The sequence below is a fragment of the Puma concolor genome, chromosome C2, assembly GCF_028749965.1.
Source record: "Puma concolor isolate L17-30 chromosome C2, mPumCon1.1.hap2, whole genome shotgun sequence".
Classification (NCBI taxonomy): domain Eukaryota; kingdom Metazoa; phylum Chordata; class Mammalia; order Carnivora; family Felidae; genus Puma; species Puma concolor.
Window position 1 is genome coordinate 119622324 of NC_141675.1, and position 18284 is coordinate 119640607.

General features: G+C 38.4%; 1 protein-coding gene across 1 annotated transcript; it reads right to left on the minus strand.

Annotated features, from left to right (window-relative positions):
- Positions 1-1384: 1384 nt before the first annotated feature.
- On the minus strand, positions 1385-3051 carry HTR1F (5-hydroxytryptamine receptor 1F). Its single transcript, XM_025913411.2, has one exon. The coding sequence runs from the start codon at positions 3010-3012 to the stop codon at positions 1912-1914; it is 1101 nt and encodes a 366-aa protein (XP_025769196.1). The 5' UTR covers positions 3013-3051; the 3' UTR covers positions 1385-1911.
- Between the last annotated feature and the right edge of the window lie 15233 nt (positions 3052-18284).

The window sequence follows — 18284 nt, forward strand, 5'->3', positions numbered from 1 at the left end:
TTTGTTTCTTTGTTTCACCTTTTTTATTTTTTAAGTAAGCTCCATGGCCAGCGGTGGGGTTTGAACTCATGACCCCAAAATCAAGAGTCACATGCTCTACTGACTGAGCCACCCAAGTGCCCCATTTTGTTTCACCTTTTAAATTGTAAATGTGTTAAGAAGAGAAACTGTATGTCATTATTTCCTGTATCTTCCATATGGTATATCTCAGTGCCTTATACAGAATGAGAACTCTGTAAATATTTGTTAGATTGAGAGTAATCTGCCATAGATACGTAAAAAATCAATGTAATGTATTCTTCAGTACCTGAACAGGAAAAAATATTGAAAATACACATAAAAGTGTGGCTTAAAAAAAAAGGAATGTATTATTTTTCAAATGGTCTTATTTGATGGTATGCCTTCCAAAAGGCAGTCTGTCAACTTTCAGGTTCAAATGAAATCTTCTCAGAAGCATGATTATTTTATTTTAAAATCCGTCTATAAATCAGGAAGAGAAACTTAATGGAATTGCTTTGGCTTACTGAACTAGTGAAGTGACTGGGAGATATATAAAAACTATAATATATTTATAATTAGCATATGAATCTTTTTACCTGTTGATTTCTACCAGTTGAAAAACCAGAGATGTTTTTAAAGTCAGTGGAAAGTTCTAAGAATTCCTATCACATTCTCTCTAACAAAAGGGATATAATGTGTAAATTGAAGATATGGAACTGCTGAAGTACAAAATACCACTGACATTTTAGTGAGCAAATGAGCTTGCTAACATTAACAGAAAGGACGTTTAGTTTAGATTTCAAAAAAGGCATTAGGAATACAATAACTATGGTGAGTAACTTGGGGTACTTAGTGCCTTACATTTGAGTCCTAAATCAACATGGGGGCAATTAGAACACCTCCCCTGAACCCTCTCCTGAGTTACTGTTACTAGGGTAAGGTTTTGATTTCAAATATTGAGAATACATGGTTAAGAAAATATCTTTCTAGGAATTCATATCGAACAAAAAGAATGTTAAATATGCACAAGTTCAGCATTCAGAATTATTTTACAATGCCCAACTCACTTTATGATTACTCTTTACTATCTAAATACAAAGATCATATTGGGGCGCCTGGGTGGCTCAGTCGGTTAAGCGGCCGACTTCAGCTCAGGTCATGATCTCGCGGTCCGTGAGTTCAAGCCCCACGTCGGGCTCTGTGCTGACAGCTCAGAGCCTGAGCCTGTTTCAGATTCTGTGTCTCCCTCTCTCTGACCCTCCCCCGTTCATGCTCTGTCTCTCTCTGTCTCAAAAATAAATAAACGTTAAAAAAAATTAAAAAAAAAATACAATACAAAGATCATATCAATCTCCTGGCTGACATTTCCTCCAGTCATATTAGGAATCATTGTTGGCTGCTTCCTCCTCCCATTTTTCCCAGGATAAGGTGAAGGTGGCACAAGAGTGGCTAGGTGGGAGAAATGGGTGCATTGTGGTGAATTTTCTTTTCTCTAAAATGGCAGAATTTTATAACAAAACCATAGCATTATATAGAAATTACAGATGTGGTTAATTGAATACTCTTCTGTAATTGTCGTAAGCCATAAACCTGGAAAATCACTGTTATTAATAATAATTACTCTAATACGTATTTTCAGTTAGCCTGTTAGGGACATTGCATAGGCAAAATGTTGTTTATAAGCAGTACATTTTCTTCACGTTTTGAATACTCTAGAATGATGGTCAAAAGAAACATCTTTTACTCAAGAAGTTTATGTTCATGTTGCTATTAAAATATAAATTATATTCTTGTAAGTTTAGCAGTTTTAATGTATTTCCTCTAAAAGTTTAACTGTTTTGTTATTCATCATTCATTTAGTTACTTCACCTCAAGAAATCCCCAACCTTCTAATGATAAACTTTCTTTAAACTAACATCGACATCGTACAAGTTTTTGGAAGGCTTTCTTGAAGTCTTCATTAAAGATTGTATAAATCAGTGGATTTATAAGGGAGTTGAGATATCCAAGCCATGTCAAAAAATTTGACATTTCTTCAGAAATTGTACACTTTTCACAGACATTCACAACCAATTCTTTTACAAAGAAAGGAAGCCAACATATTACAAATGCACCCAAGATTAACCCCAGCGTAGTGGCTGCTTTGCGTTCTCTTGTGCCTGAGATCTTTTGCCTTCTCCAAGATTTCTCATGCTTAAAATCAGACCTGGAGCTTTTCACTGTGCTGTGAATTTTATCAAAGTCTGTTGATGGATCAGATAAAGATTTTTCTAGCATGTAGGGTGTGGAGACTAGTCTGGTGCTTTTCTCACTATTCCCCAAAAGGACTTGGCCATTCACCTCCTCCTTGGCAATCCTACTTGCTTGTCTCTTGTGGTATAACATTTTCGCTGCTTTATATATTTTGTAGTAGAGGATCAGAATCAATGTTAATGGGATGTAGAAAGCTCCAAATGTTGAGTAAATAGTTGAGACGATGTGGTCGTGTTTGATGATGCACTCATCATCGCGGCTAGTTCCTTGGTGCCTCCAGAATAAAGGAGGCATAGAGATAAAAATAGATATAATCCAAACTATTGTAATCGTAATGCCAGCATGCTTGGGAGTCCTTTTCCTGGAGTACTCCACAGCATCTGTGATTGCCCGATACCGATCCAGAGCTATAGCAGAGAGATGCAAGATGGAGCACGTGCAGCACGTAATGTCAACGCTCAGCCAGATGTCACAGACCACCTGCCCCATAATCCAGCTCTCTCTCACAATGTACACGATGCTGAAAGGCATCACCAGGACAGCTACAAGAAAATCTGTGACGGCAAGGGAGCAAATTAAATAGTTGGCTGGGTGGTGCAGCTTCCGGGTGACAATAATTGCAGCAATCACAAGGGAGTTGATGGTTGTTGTCATCAGTGCCAACCCGGAGAGAGTGAGGGACACCAGAATTTTAGACGGCATTCTGTTTAATAGTTCTTCTGAAGTCAAGTTTTGATCAGATGAGTTTAAGGAATCCATTTTGTTTGTTTTAAAAGATTAATATAGCTGCAAAAATGGATACCTGTAACAAAGGAGGAGAAAAACAGTTCAGAGAAGTCTTCAAAAATTTTTCTCTCCCTTTCAGAATGAATTTTGAAAAAGTGTGTGTGTGTGTTTTCCCAGAATATTCCATGGATTTAAAAAAAAATGGGAATTTAGATTATAGATTTTCTTTTTCTTTTCATTTAATTTAAAAATTCCAACGAAAACAGTAACAAACAATAACTTTCAAAACATTTCTGAAAATACAGCTCACATAAAACAATTTTTATGAGTAAACTAACCTATTACTTGGTAAAATCTCTACCATCATAGAATTGCATTTAAAAACTATATTAATTCGAGCTATGTTTTTCTCTTCATCTATGCAGTAAAAGTTTAATAGCACATGTCATTAATACATATTTATGCATTATATAACCTAATATAAGAAAATATCATATTACAGGCAGTATTCAAAATCATAAACAATTTTGTACTTAATTCAAAGTTACATTGAGAACATTATCATTGAACTCATGGAGTCTAAAGGAACTTCTAAGTATTTCATGTCAGGATATAAGTATTATAAAAAGGGAAATAAATAAAAAATAAATATTTTTAGTACATCCCTAGCATTCTACGATCATTTTATGAAATGAGGAAAATGTCAGAGTGTTTAGTAGTCTTTGTGGACATAAGTAGCGAATTTGGTTTAAAAAGATGAAATAAAATTAGTGGGAGTGAAACAGCCATAAAATACTGACCATTATTACAATGACATATATGACAAAATAACTCACTTAACAAGGTGAACTTGCCAGCAAGGAGAGCTCATAATGGCACTCACTCTGAAATGGAAATTATTCTTCTTTACAAGTCACCATTGTAAGGACCCTGTGACCTTACGTCTGAAAGAGGACACTCCAAACAGGGCTTATAATTTTTGCTTTAATCAATGCTATTGTTTAATTGTAAGCCAAATAAGAGCAATTAGAGTGTAATGAAATAGGATTAATCTTTTTTATATGATAGTATTTTTTCTTTTTTTTTTTTGCATCAGCACTTCTGTCTTTTTTAATAATTCTATAGCAGCCACCTATATCTTAGGAAAAGACAGAGAGAAGATGGAAATCTGAAGCTTTATTCTTGGTTGTAACTATTATTGTACCTCCATAGTCCTTAAATTATTTTTACTTTAAAGTCATTATGTCTTGGGGCGCCTGGGTGGCCCAGTTGGTTAAGCCTCTGACTTCAGCTCAGGTCATGATCTCACAGTTCGTGTGTTCGAGCTCTGCGTGGGGCTCTGTGCAGACAGCTGGGAGCCTGAAGCCTGCTTCAGATTCTGTGTGTCTCTCTCTCTCTGCCCCTCCCCCACTTATGCTCGTCCTCTTTCTCCCTCTCAAAAATAAATAAACATTAAAAAAATTTGAAGTGGTTATATCTTATTTGTTGGAACTGATAAAACAAATACTTAGTATTATTGTATCAAGTGTTGTGTGTGTGTAAAATAAAACTTTGAGGTAAGCACATCTAGTATTTTACTTGTGTTTGGTTATCAGTAGTAAATTTAATTTTTATTTTCTGATATTCATTGAAGGCAGGTGCTGATGGCTTGCTCCTAAGCAAATTGAGGGGCACAAGAAATTTGAGGGTTAAATTTGAGTGGCTCAGTCGGTTAAGTATCTAACACTTGAGTTCAGCTCAGGTCATGATCTCATGGTTCATGGGATGGAACCTGGTATCAGGCTCCTCGTGTTCACAGCACAGAGCCTGCTTGCGATTCTCTCTCTCCCTCTCTCTGCCCCTCCCCCATTTGTGCTGTCTCTCTCTCTTTCTCAAAATATATAAACAAACATTAAAAAAAAGAAATTTGAATACCTGTTACCCAGAAAATGAGTAGTTGTCCTGTGTATAATTGAGAAGCTATAAATCTACGTTATTTATATCAACACTTACCCCTTTTAAAGGGTAACTAGGATAGCACCAGAAAAAGAATGGAAGCTAAAGTTTCCCTAGAAATTCTAAACCATTGGATGGGGCGCCTGGGTGGCTCAGTTGGTTAAGCATCTGACTTCAGCTCAGGTCATGATCTCACAGTTGGTGAGTTTGAGCCCTGCATGGAGGTCTGTGCTGATATCTCAGAGCTTGTAGCCTGTTGCGAATCCTGTGTCTTCTCTCTCTGCCTCTCCCATGCTCATGTTCTGTCTCTCTCAAAAAAAATAAACGTTAAAAAAATGTGTTAATGTTTATTTTTTTGAGAGAGAGAGAGAGAGAGAGAGAGAGAGAGAGAGAGAGAGAGAGAACAGAGTGTGAGTGGGGGAGGGTCAGAAAGAGGGAGACACAGAATCAGAAGCAGGCTCCAGGCTCTGAGCTGTCAGCACAGAGCCTGACAAGGGGCTCGAACTCACAGACCATGAGATCATTACCTGAGCTGAAGTCGGATGCCCAACCGACTGAGCCGCCCAGGTGCCCCAACATTAAAAAAAATTTTAAGAAAAAGAAATCCTAAACTGCTGGAGCGCCTGGGTGGCTCAGTCGGTTAAGTATCTGACTTCGGCTCAGGTCATGATCTCACGGTTCATGGGTTTGAGCACCAAGTAGGGCTGTGGGCTGACAGCTCAGCCTGGAGCTTGCTTTGGTTTCTGTGTCTCCCTCTCTGTCTGCCCCTCCTCAGTTCGCACTCCATCTCTCTCTGTCTCTCAAAAGATAAAATGAAATGTTAAAAACAAAAAAGAAATTCTAAACCTGTGGTTTTCCAATTTAGCTTGCCTCAGAACCATCAGTAGGACTGTTAAAACACAAGTTATCGGGTCCCACCCTTTGGAGTTAGAGATTCAGTAACACTGGGGTGGGGCCCTCAAACTTGCATTTCTAACAAGTTCCCCGATGTTGCTGCTGCTGTTGGCCCAGGGAGTTAGGGGTTTGGGGAGAACCCAACAGGGCTGTTACTCAGCTGTTTGTCTAAGCCTTTTGCTGCTACAGCATCAATGACTTCTTGGTTGAGAGCAGCTCTGACATTTCTGTTGTACAACTTTCTCAGCATCTCTCTTTCTCACATTCTTAAATTATTTCTTGGAATTTTCCAAATAAATGATCTTACTCTAGCTTTTCTTCTGCTGTTTCCCTAGCTATTTTTATTGCTGACTTTTTACAGTACGGCTTAGACCTCCTGCTCTAGGGCTATTATTTCCTTCCCCCACATCATTTCCACTCTTTCCAGCCTGTGGTGAGAGTTATGTCATATGACCGACCATATTTTCTAAACCAAATACTGGATCGCAGGGCCTGAGGCTTAATGGCATGGTCATCTGCACCATCAGGGTTATCATGAAAATCCTTGATATGTGCTTTCAAGATCAGTGGACCTCACAGTTTTTAGCTGATTTCCCTGGAAATATCTTTAGGCAGTTAATGGTCACAGGTGAAATGCTTACTCCAAGCCATTAGACATATTAGAAACACAGTAGATTAATTAGTTTCTACCTTCCTCCTAATCCCCCCCCCCCATTCTCTCATCATAAAACTTGTACCAAATATTCAATTAAAAAACTAAATATTTCTTGATTGGTTAATTATTTATTTATTTAGTGTTTAATTAATTTATTTATTATTGAATGTTATGTGAATGTATCTACTGCTTATTTAGTGTTATAGGAGTTGATTTAATAGCGATGACATTTTCTGTATTATAAACAAAAATAACTTCCCACTTAAATTTGCCTGATAAACAGTTTTGACATAAGAGTCTCTTCAAGAGGCAATTCTGAAATTACATTTTGAATAGAATATTGAATAAGAGAAACTATTTGGAGATAGTTATGTGTGTTTTCATAATAAAAGTGAATTCTGTTGGTAAGTGGACCAGCTTAATATTAGTGGCTGAATTATTTGATAATTCAGCTGAATCCTCTAAGAATCACATTGTAGCATTTAAATTAGGCTCAATAAAATGGTAGGTAGTGCTAAGGAGAAAATCAAAATGAGTCATATAAATTTGATTGCAGTTTCTAAGAAATCGTCCCATTATTAAATTTAGAAAACTAATCTTCTGATAGTTGTATTTATTGAGCAAAGAAAATGGAAAACAAATGTAACCAATCACAATTGAGTTTCTTTTCCTTTTTGTTTTATTTTCCTTGCCACTTCCAATTAGAATTTCACTAAATCGGGGTGCCTGGGTGGTTCAGTCAGTTGAGCGTCTGACTTCTGCTCAGGTAAATGATCTCGAGGTTTGCGGTTCATGGGTTTGAGCCCCACATTGGGCTCTGTGCTGACAGCTCAGAGCCCGGAGCCTGCTTCAGATTCTGTGTCTCCTTCTCTCTCTGCCCCTCCCTAGCTCATGCTGTGTCTCTTTCTCTCTCTGTCTCAAAAATGAATAAACATTACAAAAAAGAATTCCAATAAATCATCCACCTTCATTAATTCATGCATGGCCTCCAATCAGATTCTTTCCTGTTCCTTTACATCTTAAGGTCGCATTGTGAGTCCTCACAGTGCTAGGGACTGCTAGGGACCACCTCTAGGTTACTGGACATAGACTAGGTCACACGTCTCTCCTACTCCTAGAACATAGATGGCAGTCTATATTTTGAATGGGAAATAGTTAGCATTACTTGTTAAGCAGAGCTGGAAGTCTCATAAATTATATGTGGGCTTCTTGATAATAACAAAGAGAGAAAAATTTCCCCAGACTTTCCTGAGAATTAATATTTGCGAATTTATTGATCTAGCCGCCATGCATTTACTCTACTTGCACAGTTGTTTTTATTATGTTCAGCTGTTGGTTTGATCTTAATGTCCAAGTATATTTCATTCATATTAAACTATAAGTTCATCGAGTCATAGTTTGGTTTACTTTATACTATAAATAATGAGGGGGAGGGGAGGTCATACAAAAGCAGTTTTGTTTTTGTTTCTGTTTTTTTTTTAGAGAGAGAGAGACAGAGAAGGAGGAGAGAACCTACACACATGTGTGCACAGGTGCACGAGCGAGAGAGGGACAGAAGGAGAGGGAGAGAGGGAATACTAAGCAGGTTCTATGCCCAGTGCGGGCTTGATGTGGGGCTTGAATCTCACAAACTGTGAGATCATGACTTGAGCCAAAATCAAGAGTCGGATGCTTAGCGGACTGAGCTACCTAGGCGCCCCGAGGTAGGTACAATTATTATCTCCCATTTCGTAGATAAGAAAACTGACGTACTGAAGTTTAATAAACTTCTCTACAATGACAACATAACAAACAATTGGTAGAACAAACTCATTCTCTTAATCATCATGTTCCTGTCAGTGAAAAATTTAGTACTTTACATAATAACTCTCTTCTAGTCATGAGATCTACGAAGTAACTATTTTGTAAAGTAACTATTTGTAAAGATTTTGTTATAGAGTAAGAAGTAGTTTCAAGGGGAGGCAAATACCCAGTAGAATGAACCCTGAAACACAAGACAGATTTTATACAGCCATGACTTGGAGCTCTGCTTAAGCAGAAGCTGGTCTTCCAGGCTGCTGATTATTAACTACAGGCTATTAACTACATTAGGAAGAAAAGCTTACTTTTAAACTTGGGTAAGATAGGCCGTGATTGACTGGAACATGTTTAGCTTAAATATACACTGGCTTTATGTAAATGTATAGTATAAGGTAGCCACAATGTTAAATAAGATGGGGATCTTTCTATTTTCATTGTATTCAGTTGGCTTTACATAACGCTGTGGAATATAATATCTTGTATTTCTCCATTTGAGACAGTAAATTATCCTAACATGCCAAGATACAAATTGAAGCACAGGGTTAAGATAGTAACATCTTGAGACTCAATCCCAAGATAATTATGAGAAATCTGTCCATATCTGAATAACAAGAAAGGAGAACTCCTTTCATATATTTTCACTTAGCTGTTTTTCCTATCTGAAAGCATTGAAATTGCTAGCAAGTAGTTTTTCTCTTCTTCAAGATTTTAAGGCTAGTTTTTTTTATAATTTAAAATACAGGTTCTCATTCAGTAACTTCAATTATTTCTACCCATTTTTTTTACTTTGATTACTATGATAGTAGTGGCTATTATTATCTGTAGATTAAAACTATTTTAATGAATGTACTTGGAATTGATATTAGTAGTCATGCATTGTAGAGAAAATTATAAACAAATTATAAAGAACCATGTCAGACATGACATGGTTAAATGATGATAATTTTACATTACCTAGCTATGACTTAGCATAGGACAAATCTGAACTGTCATCTGGACAGAATGACAAAATATCAGAGCACACAATGGTTGAACCTCCTGATTTGTTTCCTAAGTTTTGAGCACCAGTCAATAAAATTTATTAAGCAATGCAGTGTGTGTTAGGTTCTATATGTGATGCATATGCATAAAAGATGCAACCCATGCCATTAAGGAGTATATTGTTTGTTTATCAGTAGTTCAGGAAAAAAGGCATATACCTATTGATCAAACATTAATTTAGTTTCAGCTTTGTAGCTGGCACTCTGGATATAAACATGAATGTGTCACTAAACATTTTCTCAAAGAGCTTATTAGCAGGCTTTACAGATCACTGCACTATGACGAGGTAAGTGCATTATGGGAGTCATTTGAAAAAGTTTCCAGGCACCTACACCTTGCATTTCCTATAATAGTAGGGATGTTACCAGCCGTACTTATTGGGTATTCAATATTAAGAATGTTGATATTGAGGGGTGCCTGGGTGGCTCAGTTGGTTAAGTGTTCCACTTTGGCTCAGGTCAAGATCTCACGGTTGGTGAGTTCGAGTCCTGAGTGGGCTCTGCACTGACAGTGCGGGGTCTGCTTCAGATTCTCTGTCTCCCTCTTTCTTTGCCCCTCCCCCTCTCTCTCTCTCTCTCTCTCTCTCTCTCTCAAAAATAAATAAATATTAAAATAAATAAATAAAATTAAAAAAAGAATATTGATATTGAAATGGTTGTCTATCAGTTGGCAACTAAAGTGTTAAAAATTATAATAAGTGGTGCATCTAAAAATATACATTCTAAAATAAGTGCTTTAGTTCAAGTCAATCAAGGCAACTATTGAAAATTGTTCTCTGATCTTACTGAGAATTGATAATAGAAATAGTGAATATGGAAAACTCTCAGGCAGGAATTTGAATATAATTGCTGTTAGTTTAGCAGAAGTTGAGGGAGGTTTCAGCATGATGAACAATATTGTTGCTATTAAAAAACCTTCCTAACGGGGCGCCTGGGTGGCGCAGTCGGTTAAGCGTCCGACTTCAGCCAGGTCACGATCTCGCGGTCTGTGAGTTCGAGCCCCGCATCAGGCTCTGGGCTGATGGCTCAGAGCCTGGAGCCTGTTTCCGATTCTGTGTCTCCCTCTCTCTCTGCCCCTCCCCCGTTCATGCTCTGTCTCTCTCTGTCCCCAAAATAAATAAACGTGGAAAAAAAAAATTAAAAAAAACCTTCCTAACTTCTTGAGACCACAAGTTCTGCGAAGATGTTGCCCACTGGGCCACTGAGGTGGGTAACAGGCCATGGATGTGGTTTCTACATGGCAGTGAACTTCCCTGGGCGGCTGCCGAGCAGACTGGAGCCGCGGCCGGGGCAGGAATCATTGCTCCCTGCTGCTCTACAGCCATCCAGCATGCCAAGGTGACCCTGGTGAGATTGTTGTCGTTGGGACATGTTTCTGGACCCAGGTCATGTGGGAATCTGACATCGAGGTTCCTCCCTGGCCGTGGTGCACAGACAGGGTGCCTATCGGTATTGATTATGGTTCCAGGCCACACCACATCTTTGTAATTAGTCCCTTTGTATATAAATTCTTTTTGAATTATCCTAATTTGAGTTTGTCATCTACTTCCTGTTGGGACCCTGACTGATAATAAAAATTGTAACTCCTTGAGGGGCGCCTGGGTGGCTTGGTCGGTTAAGCGTCCGACTTCAGCTCAGGTCATGATCTCACAATCGGTGAGTTCGAGCCCTGCGTCAGGCTCTGTGCTGACAGCTCAGAGCCTGGAGCCTGCTTCTGATTCTGTGTCTCCTCCTCTCTCTGCCCAGCTCATGCTCTGTCTCTCTCTGTCTCTCAATAATAAAATAAATGTTAAAAATTAAAAAAAAATTGTAACTCCTTGGGAATGAGTGTAACTAACAGTGACTAGTTTGGTCGTGAGCATGTATCCAAAGACAAGTGAATCTTAGTAATTTTGTATGTTTCCCAGGAAAAGGGGAATTTTTTTCCCCTCACTGGACATTCAGCCTTTATTTCAGTTTAGATTTCTTGAAATGCTTATACCACCACATGAAGCCTAAGAATGAAGCCAGTACTTATAACCTGAAATGTACCATGTGATACATGCATTGGTAAATATGTAAAACAGAAGCCATGATCATTCATAGGAGATTGTAGCCATCCTGCCTGGGAAGACCAGAAAAGATCTCACATTGGAATTTAACCTTAAACTAAGACTTCAATGAGTGTCAATAGATTTTGGGTGTGTGTGTGTGGGCAGGGGGAGTAGGATGCAGTGAAGGCCTTTGAGAGAGGAAACAGTTTGCAAAGGTACTATATCAGGAGGAGTATGGTAGGAGAATAATTTGAATGGGTATGGCAGTTGAGGCTGAAAAATTGGACAGGAGGCAAGAGTTTTATATACCACAATGCTGGAGGCCATCCAGAGCCACTGGAAAACGTGAAGCAGAATTAGGGAAAGGTTAGAGGCTCTGATAGGAGATTATTAAGTAGGCTAGGTGAGAGTGAATCTCTAGCCAAGGAATGAAATAAGGGGATGAGGACAGAAAATAATTTTAAGCCCCTTTCTAGTGTATGACAGGATCTGACAGTTAACTTAATTTGGGAGATGATGAAGCTTGAGGTAAATGGAAGATCCTAGAACAACTCCTATGTTCCATTGTGGGCAATCAATTGGGAGATGATATCATATACATGAAGGGAACATAGGAAAAGGAGGTTTCATGGGGAAGGGAAAGGGTCATTGTAAAAGTAATAGTTTCAAATACACCGAGACTATCATAGGAGACAGCCTGTATGGAATTATCTAGAAGAAAGATCTGGATTGGAAATTTAATTCATACATTATTAGCTGAATCCCTGCATATCTATAAAATCAATAGGGATTGGAGACACAGAATTTGAAGCAGGCTCCAGGCTCTGAGATGTCAGAACAGAACGAGACGTGGGGCTTGAACCCATGAACAGTGAGATCATGACCTGGACCCAAGTCGGTGCTCAACTGACTGAGCCACCCGGGTGCACCGAGATTTGATTTTTTTTTTTTTTAACACAAACATAACTTGGTGTATTTATGCAGCATGGGAACCAAAGCTCTCAGGCAAAGTAAAAAGTTAAATTATAAACTTAACTGCCATTTCTTTATTTCTTTATTACATCTTCCCTCATTAGAATACGAGTTCTTTAAGAGCAGAAATTTTAATTCCTGGGCCTAGCACAAAATTTGGTTCATAACAGTCACTTAAAATATATTTGCTGAATAATAAATAGTGAATGAAAAATACACTGTGTTGATTCAGAGTGAGGGAAGCATGTACTCTTACAACATGGCTGATATAAACTGGTACAATCCCACGGACACAATGTGGCAAAGACCTTTGATACAGTCATTCTATTTCTAAGAATCTATCCTATAAGTATATTTCCATGTATGAGAAATGAATACGTCCAGCAATATGTACAAATAAATTATTGTGCTTACTTATAATGAACAAGAAAACTCTATATTTTGATATGAAAAGACTTCCAAAACACATTTTAAAGTGAAAAATCAGAGTGTAAAAAAGTATGTATAGCATGTTACTATTTGTGTAACATAAAGGATATGTATGAATATAGTTGCTTTGTTTATACATAGAATATCTCTGGAAAAATACACAAGAAACTGGTAACTGTGGTTGTCTCTGGGGGATAGAAATAGGGAAAAGTGTTTGGAAAGAGACTCTAAAATTTTATACTCATTATGCATTTATCTATTTCTTAAAAGTAATAAACTAACAAAGCAAAAAGCCGCCACGAATAAATGTAAATGAGCCCAGTAGTTTGTGTCAAACACCTTCCTAAATGCTTTGTCTGTATGGTCTTATTTGAGACCAGGGGAAAAAAGATAAGTGGAGGAAGTAAATTTGTAGCTAGTAAACATGCGTGCACATATGTATTGGGGGAGGGTGGAAAATGGAAGGAATGTGGAGGTTTTTCTGTGTCATAGACAGCGTTTTCTTTTTGAATAGGAGACATTATCATATGTTGAGGGGGAGGAGGCAGGGATCAAGAAGGGTAAGAAGAACATTTGGCACCCTTGCTAGAGAGTAGGAAGGGAATGATCAAAGGCAGAAAAAAGAATGCTGTGTATTGCTTAATGCTGTTTGGGCATTATTCTTTACTACAAGTGCAACTTTAGTTTGGAAATGCTCAATAGCCCTAGCATAAGAGTGGAAAATAAATGTTGTCAGATCATATACGTTTCTGTGGGAGAAGCACAGCGAGGACATTTGCAGAGAAGTAGCTGAAGTCAAATGATAAAGATACCAATTGGGAAATAAGTTTAGATTATAACTGGAGGAGGTAGCATCTTAACGGAATGGGTGAATTTCATGAGGTAAGTGAGAATTATTTCTAGGCTGAGCAATTATCTTGTCCAATTGGCCACAAAAATTCTCCCTTAGCCCGTGGTTTTCTGTTGCCCAGTCCAGTCTCAGAAGGTAGCCCACCAGGGTAAAATGCTTTCAGAATGGCTCCAGCTAGCTCTTCTCTGAGCGGTCCTCACAGGGAAGCATCTGAACTCATCTGGCACATTACCACCTGGGGGGCTTTCCTCTAGCTCAAGGATTCTTAAAGTGTAGTTCCTGGAGAGCAGCATCCACATCAGGTGAGAACTTCTAGAAATACAAATTCTTGTCCCCTTCCCTGCGACTGAATCAGAAACTTTGGGAGTGTGTTAGAGCCTCTAGAGCTTTTGTACACATGCTTAAGTTAGAAACAACCACTCTAGCTGTTCCCTCTTACCTGAGATTACCACTCGGCTAATTAACTCCATAACCTCCTTTAAGTCTTTGCTTTAAATTCCCAGAACTCTGTGTAATATTTCAACCCACCTTAACCTTTATTCCTTCTCCTGACACCCCCTTCCCTTCATCTTCCTCATCAGCTTTATTTTTCTTTAGCACTTATCTTTTCCTGTACTATATAATTACTTCATGGTTTTTGTCTAACTGATTTCAATACAGGGATATTTTCTGTGTTGATATTGATATATTTTAAGTTCCCAGAACAGTGTCTGATGTATAATAGGAGCTCAATCAATATTTGTAAAATGATTACTTGTCCATGGTCTCAATAAAGAGCCATTTCCAAAGCAGTCACCTTTCCTGGGTTTGTGACAAAGCAGCTGGCCAGTCTCCCAACCTTAGGCTTTTCCAGGTATGGGTCTCCCACCAACCCCAGCTTTCCAGACTGTAGGGACCATGAAGCATGCTCTTTGGGCAGTCTCCTTGGAGTTCCTCTCTCTCAGTTTGAGATGAGACCTCCACTGTCATCCCCAAACCACCCTTTACCTCCAAACACATTTCCTTATAGAAAGGGTGGGGGGAGGGAGCAAATTCTCAGCAAATCTATGACTTTCTCCAAACATCATCCTCACCCTCTTTTCCAATTCTTACCTCTTCAATTTAACACTGTAATAATCTTGAGGTATTGAAGGCTCACTTTTCCCTACTGCTTTCTCAGTTCTGAATAGGGCATAGTTTAGTATAACATCTTGTATTAGAGTATGATATAGTTGATATCCATTTTCTTAGGGTGTCAGCCCAAACTAGAATGTTTAATTTTTATTTATGCTACATGCTCTTCTTGGCTTTTAGAGTCCATTCTTTATATTTTAGGCTTTTAGAGTCCATTCTTTATATTTTAGTCCACTCTTTATATTTTTATATATTTTATATAAAGCAAGTTTGTTTTTTTGTTTTGTTATGAGAGAGAGAGAGTAGGGGAGGAACAGACAGAGACAGAGAGAATCTTAAGCAAACTCCACACCCAGCACGGAGCCCAACTTGGGGCTCAATCTCATGACTGTGAGATCATGACCTGAACTGAAATCAAGAGTTGGATGCTTAACTGAGCCGCCTAAGCACCCCAAAGTGAATCTTTTTAAAACATGACTTTTCTGTTTTTCAAAATTGCCAATGACCTCCCATTGCACTTAGAATAAAGTCTAGATCTTTAACCATGCCCTCAAGGCCCTTATGAATTGGTTCTTGCTTACATTTTCAGTCTTCTATGGTATCAATTCCCATATGCTCCTTACTATTCTTGAGGCCACACAGGCCTTCACAGGTTTTTTTTTTTTTTTAAGATTTTATTTTTAAGTAATCTCTACACTGAATGCAGGGCTCTAACCCACAGCCCCGAGATCAAAAGTCTCACACTTCACTGACTGAGCCAGCCAGGCACCCCGAGCCTTCTTAGTTTTGCTACTTGATGAAATCAAGCTCTTTCCTAGGTTATGGCCTTTTAACTTGCTGTTCCCTCTGCTTGGAAATTTCTTTCCTAGATAGCTGGTTTTTTCTTATTAAAGTTTCAGACATTCTCATATTACATTATGTTTCATCATAGTATTTATCCCTCTCTAAAATTCTTAGTTTTTTACTTGTGCATTATCTGTTTCCCTTGTTAGAATATAAAATTCATGAAAACAAGGATCTAGAATTTTGGTTCAATGCTGTGACTTCAGTGTCAAGAACCTAGTATGTAAGATTTCAATAAACACTTGACAAAGATTTTATTGTATGCCTCCTAGATGCTAGGCTCTATACTATAACACAATTTTGATTAAAAACATTTTTTTAGCCCCTGCCCTTAAGAAACTTTCAGTTACAGTATGAAAGGAACAAGAAAAGAGCTTACTTTTCTTGTGGTATGGTAAGTGTTAGGTAAGACCAAAGTGTGAGGGTTTCTATGGGAGCTGAGAACGAATCTGGAATCTGGTGTGGCAGCGAGGACAAGGGAGTCAGCAGGAGTAAGGTGGGATTTCAAAATGCAGAGACTGCTTCCTGACTGTTCACGTAGAGCTAAATGAAGAACGGAAAGAACTAGGAGCAGAGGGGGAAGGAAATGGTTGGGTAATGGAGATGGGTGACCTTTTCTTTCATTTCTGGTGCCTCTACATTCTCGGAAGGACTTGATGTTGGTATGGGAGCCCACTCAGACTCGTCTTCCAGGCTCTAGCCACTTCTGTCACTGCTTACTTTGCATAGATCTACACATCTAAAGTACAACAGGTTTTCTAAAACAAAATTTAGTCTTTTTTCCATTGGATATTTTTTCCTGCTTTGTCAAAGATGAGTTGGCCATACGTTTGTAGGTCTAATTCTGGAGTCTCTATTCTATTCCATTGGTCTATGTGTCTGTTTTTGTGCCAATACCATGCTGTCTTGATGATGACAGCTTTGTAGTAGAGGCTAAAGTCTGGGATTGTGATGCCTCCTGCTTTGGTCTTCTTCTTCAAAATTACTTTGGCTATTCGGGGCCTTTTGTGGTTCCATATGAATTTTAGGATTGCTTGTTCTAGCTTCAAGAAGAATGCTGGTGCAATTTTGATTGGGATTGCATTGAATGTGTAGATTGCTTTGGGTAGTATTGACATTTTGACAATATTTATTCTTCCAATCCATGAGCACGTAATGTTTTTCCATTTCTTTATATCTTCTTCAATTTCCTTCATAAGCTTTCTATAGTTTTCAGCATACAAATCTTTTACATCGTTGGTTAGGTTTATTCCTAGGTATTTTATTATTCTTGGTGCAATTGTGAATGGAATCAGTTTCTTTGCCTTTCTGTTGCTTCATTATTAGTGTATAAGAATGCAGCTGATTTCTGTACATTGATTTTGTATCCTGCGACTTTGCTGAATTCACGTATCAGTTCCAGTAGACTCTTGGTGGAGTCTGTTGGGTTCTCCATGTATAATACCATGTCATCTGCAAAAAGTGAAAGCTTGACTTCATCTTTGCCAATTTCGATGCCTTTGATTTCCTTTTGTTGTCTGATTGCTGATGCTAGAACTTCCAACACTATGTTAAACAACAGCAGTGAGAGTGGACATCCCTGTCGTATTCCTGATCTCAGGGTGAAAGCTCTCAGTTTTTCCCCATCGGGGATGATATTAGCTGTGGGCTTTTCATAAATGGCTTTTATGATCTTTAAGTATGTTCCTTCTATCCCGACTTTCTTGAGAATTGGACCCACAAAAGTATGGCCAACTAATCTTTGACAAAGTGGGAAAGAATATCCAATGGAAAAAAGACAGTCTCTTTAACAAATTGTACTGGGAGAACTGGACAGCAACACGCAGAAGGTTGAAACTAGACCACTTTCTCACACCATTCACAAAAATAAACTCAAAATGGATAAAGGACCTGAATGTGAGACAGGAAACCATCAAAACCCTAGAGGAAAAAGCAGGAAAAAACCTCTCTGACCTCAGCCGCAGCAATTTCTTACTTGACACATCCCCAAAGGCAAGGGAATTAAAAGCAAAAATGAACTATTTGGACCTCATGAAGATAAAAAGCTTCTGCACTGCAAATGAAACAATCAACAAAACTAAAAGGCAACCAATGGAATGGGAAAAGATATTTGCAAATGACATATCAGACAAAGGGCAAGTATACAAAATCTATAAAGAACTCACCAAACTCCACACCCAAAAAACAAATAATCCAGTGAGGAAATGGCAGAAAACATGAATAGACATCCAGATGGCCAACAGGCACATGAAATGATGCTCAATGTCTCTCCTCATCAGGGAAATACAAATCAAACCCACACTGAGATACCACCTCACACCAGTCCGAGTGGCTAAAATGAAAAAATCAGAAGACTGTAGATGCTGGAGAGGATGTGGAGAAATGGGAACCCTCTTTCACTGTTGGTGGGAATGCAAACTGGTGTAGCTGCTCTGGAAACCAGTGTGGAGGTTCCTCAAAACAATACATACATACATACATACATACATACATACATACATACATAAATAAATAAAAATACATCTACTCTATGACCCAGCAATAGCACTGCTAGGAATTTACCCAAGGGATACAGGAGTGCTGATGCATAGGGGCACTTGTACCCCAATGTTTATAGCAGCACTTTCAACAATAGCCAAATTATGGAAAGAGCCTAAATGTCCATCAACTGATGAATGCATAAAGAAATTGTGGTTTAGGGGCACCTGGGTGGCTCAGTCGGTTGAGCATCCGACTCTGAC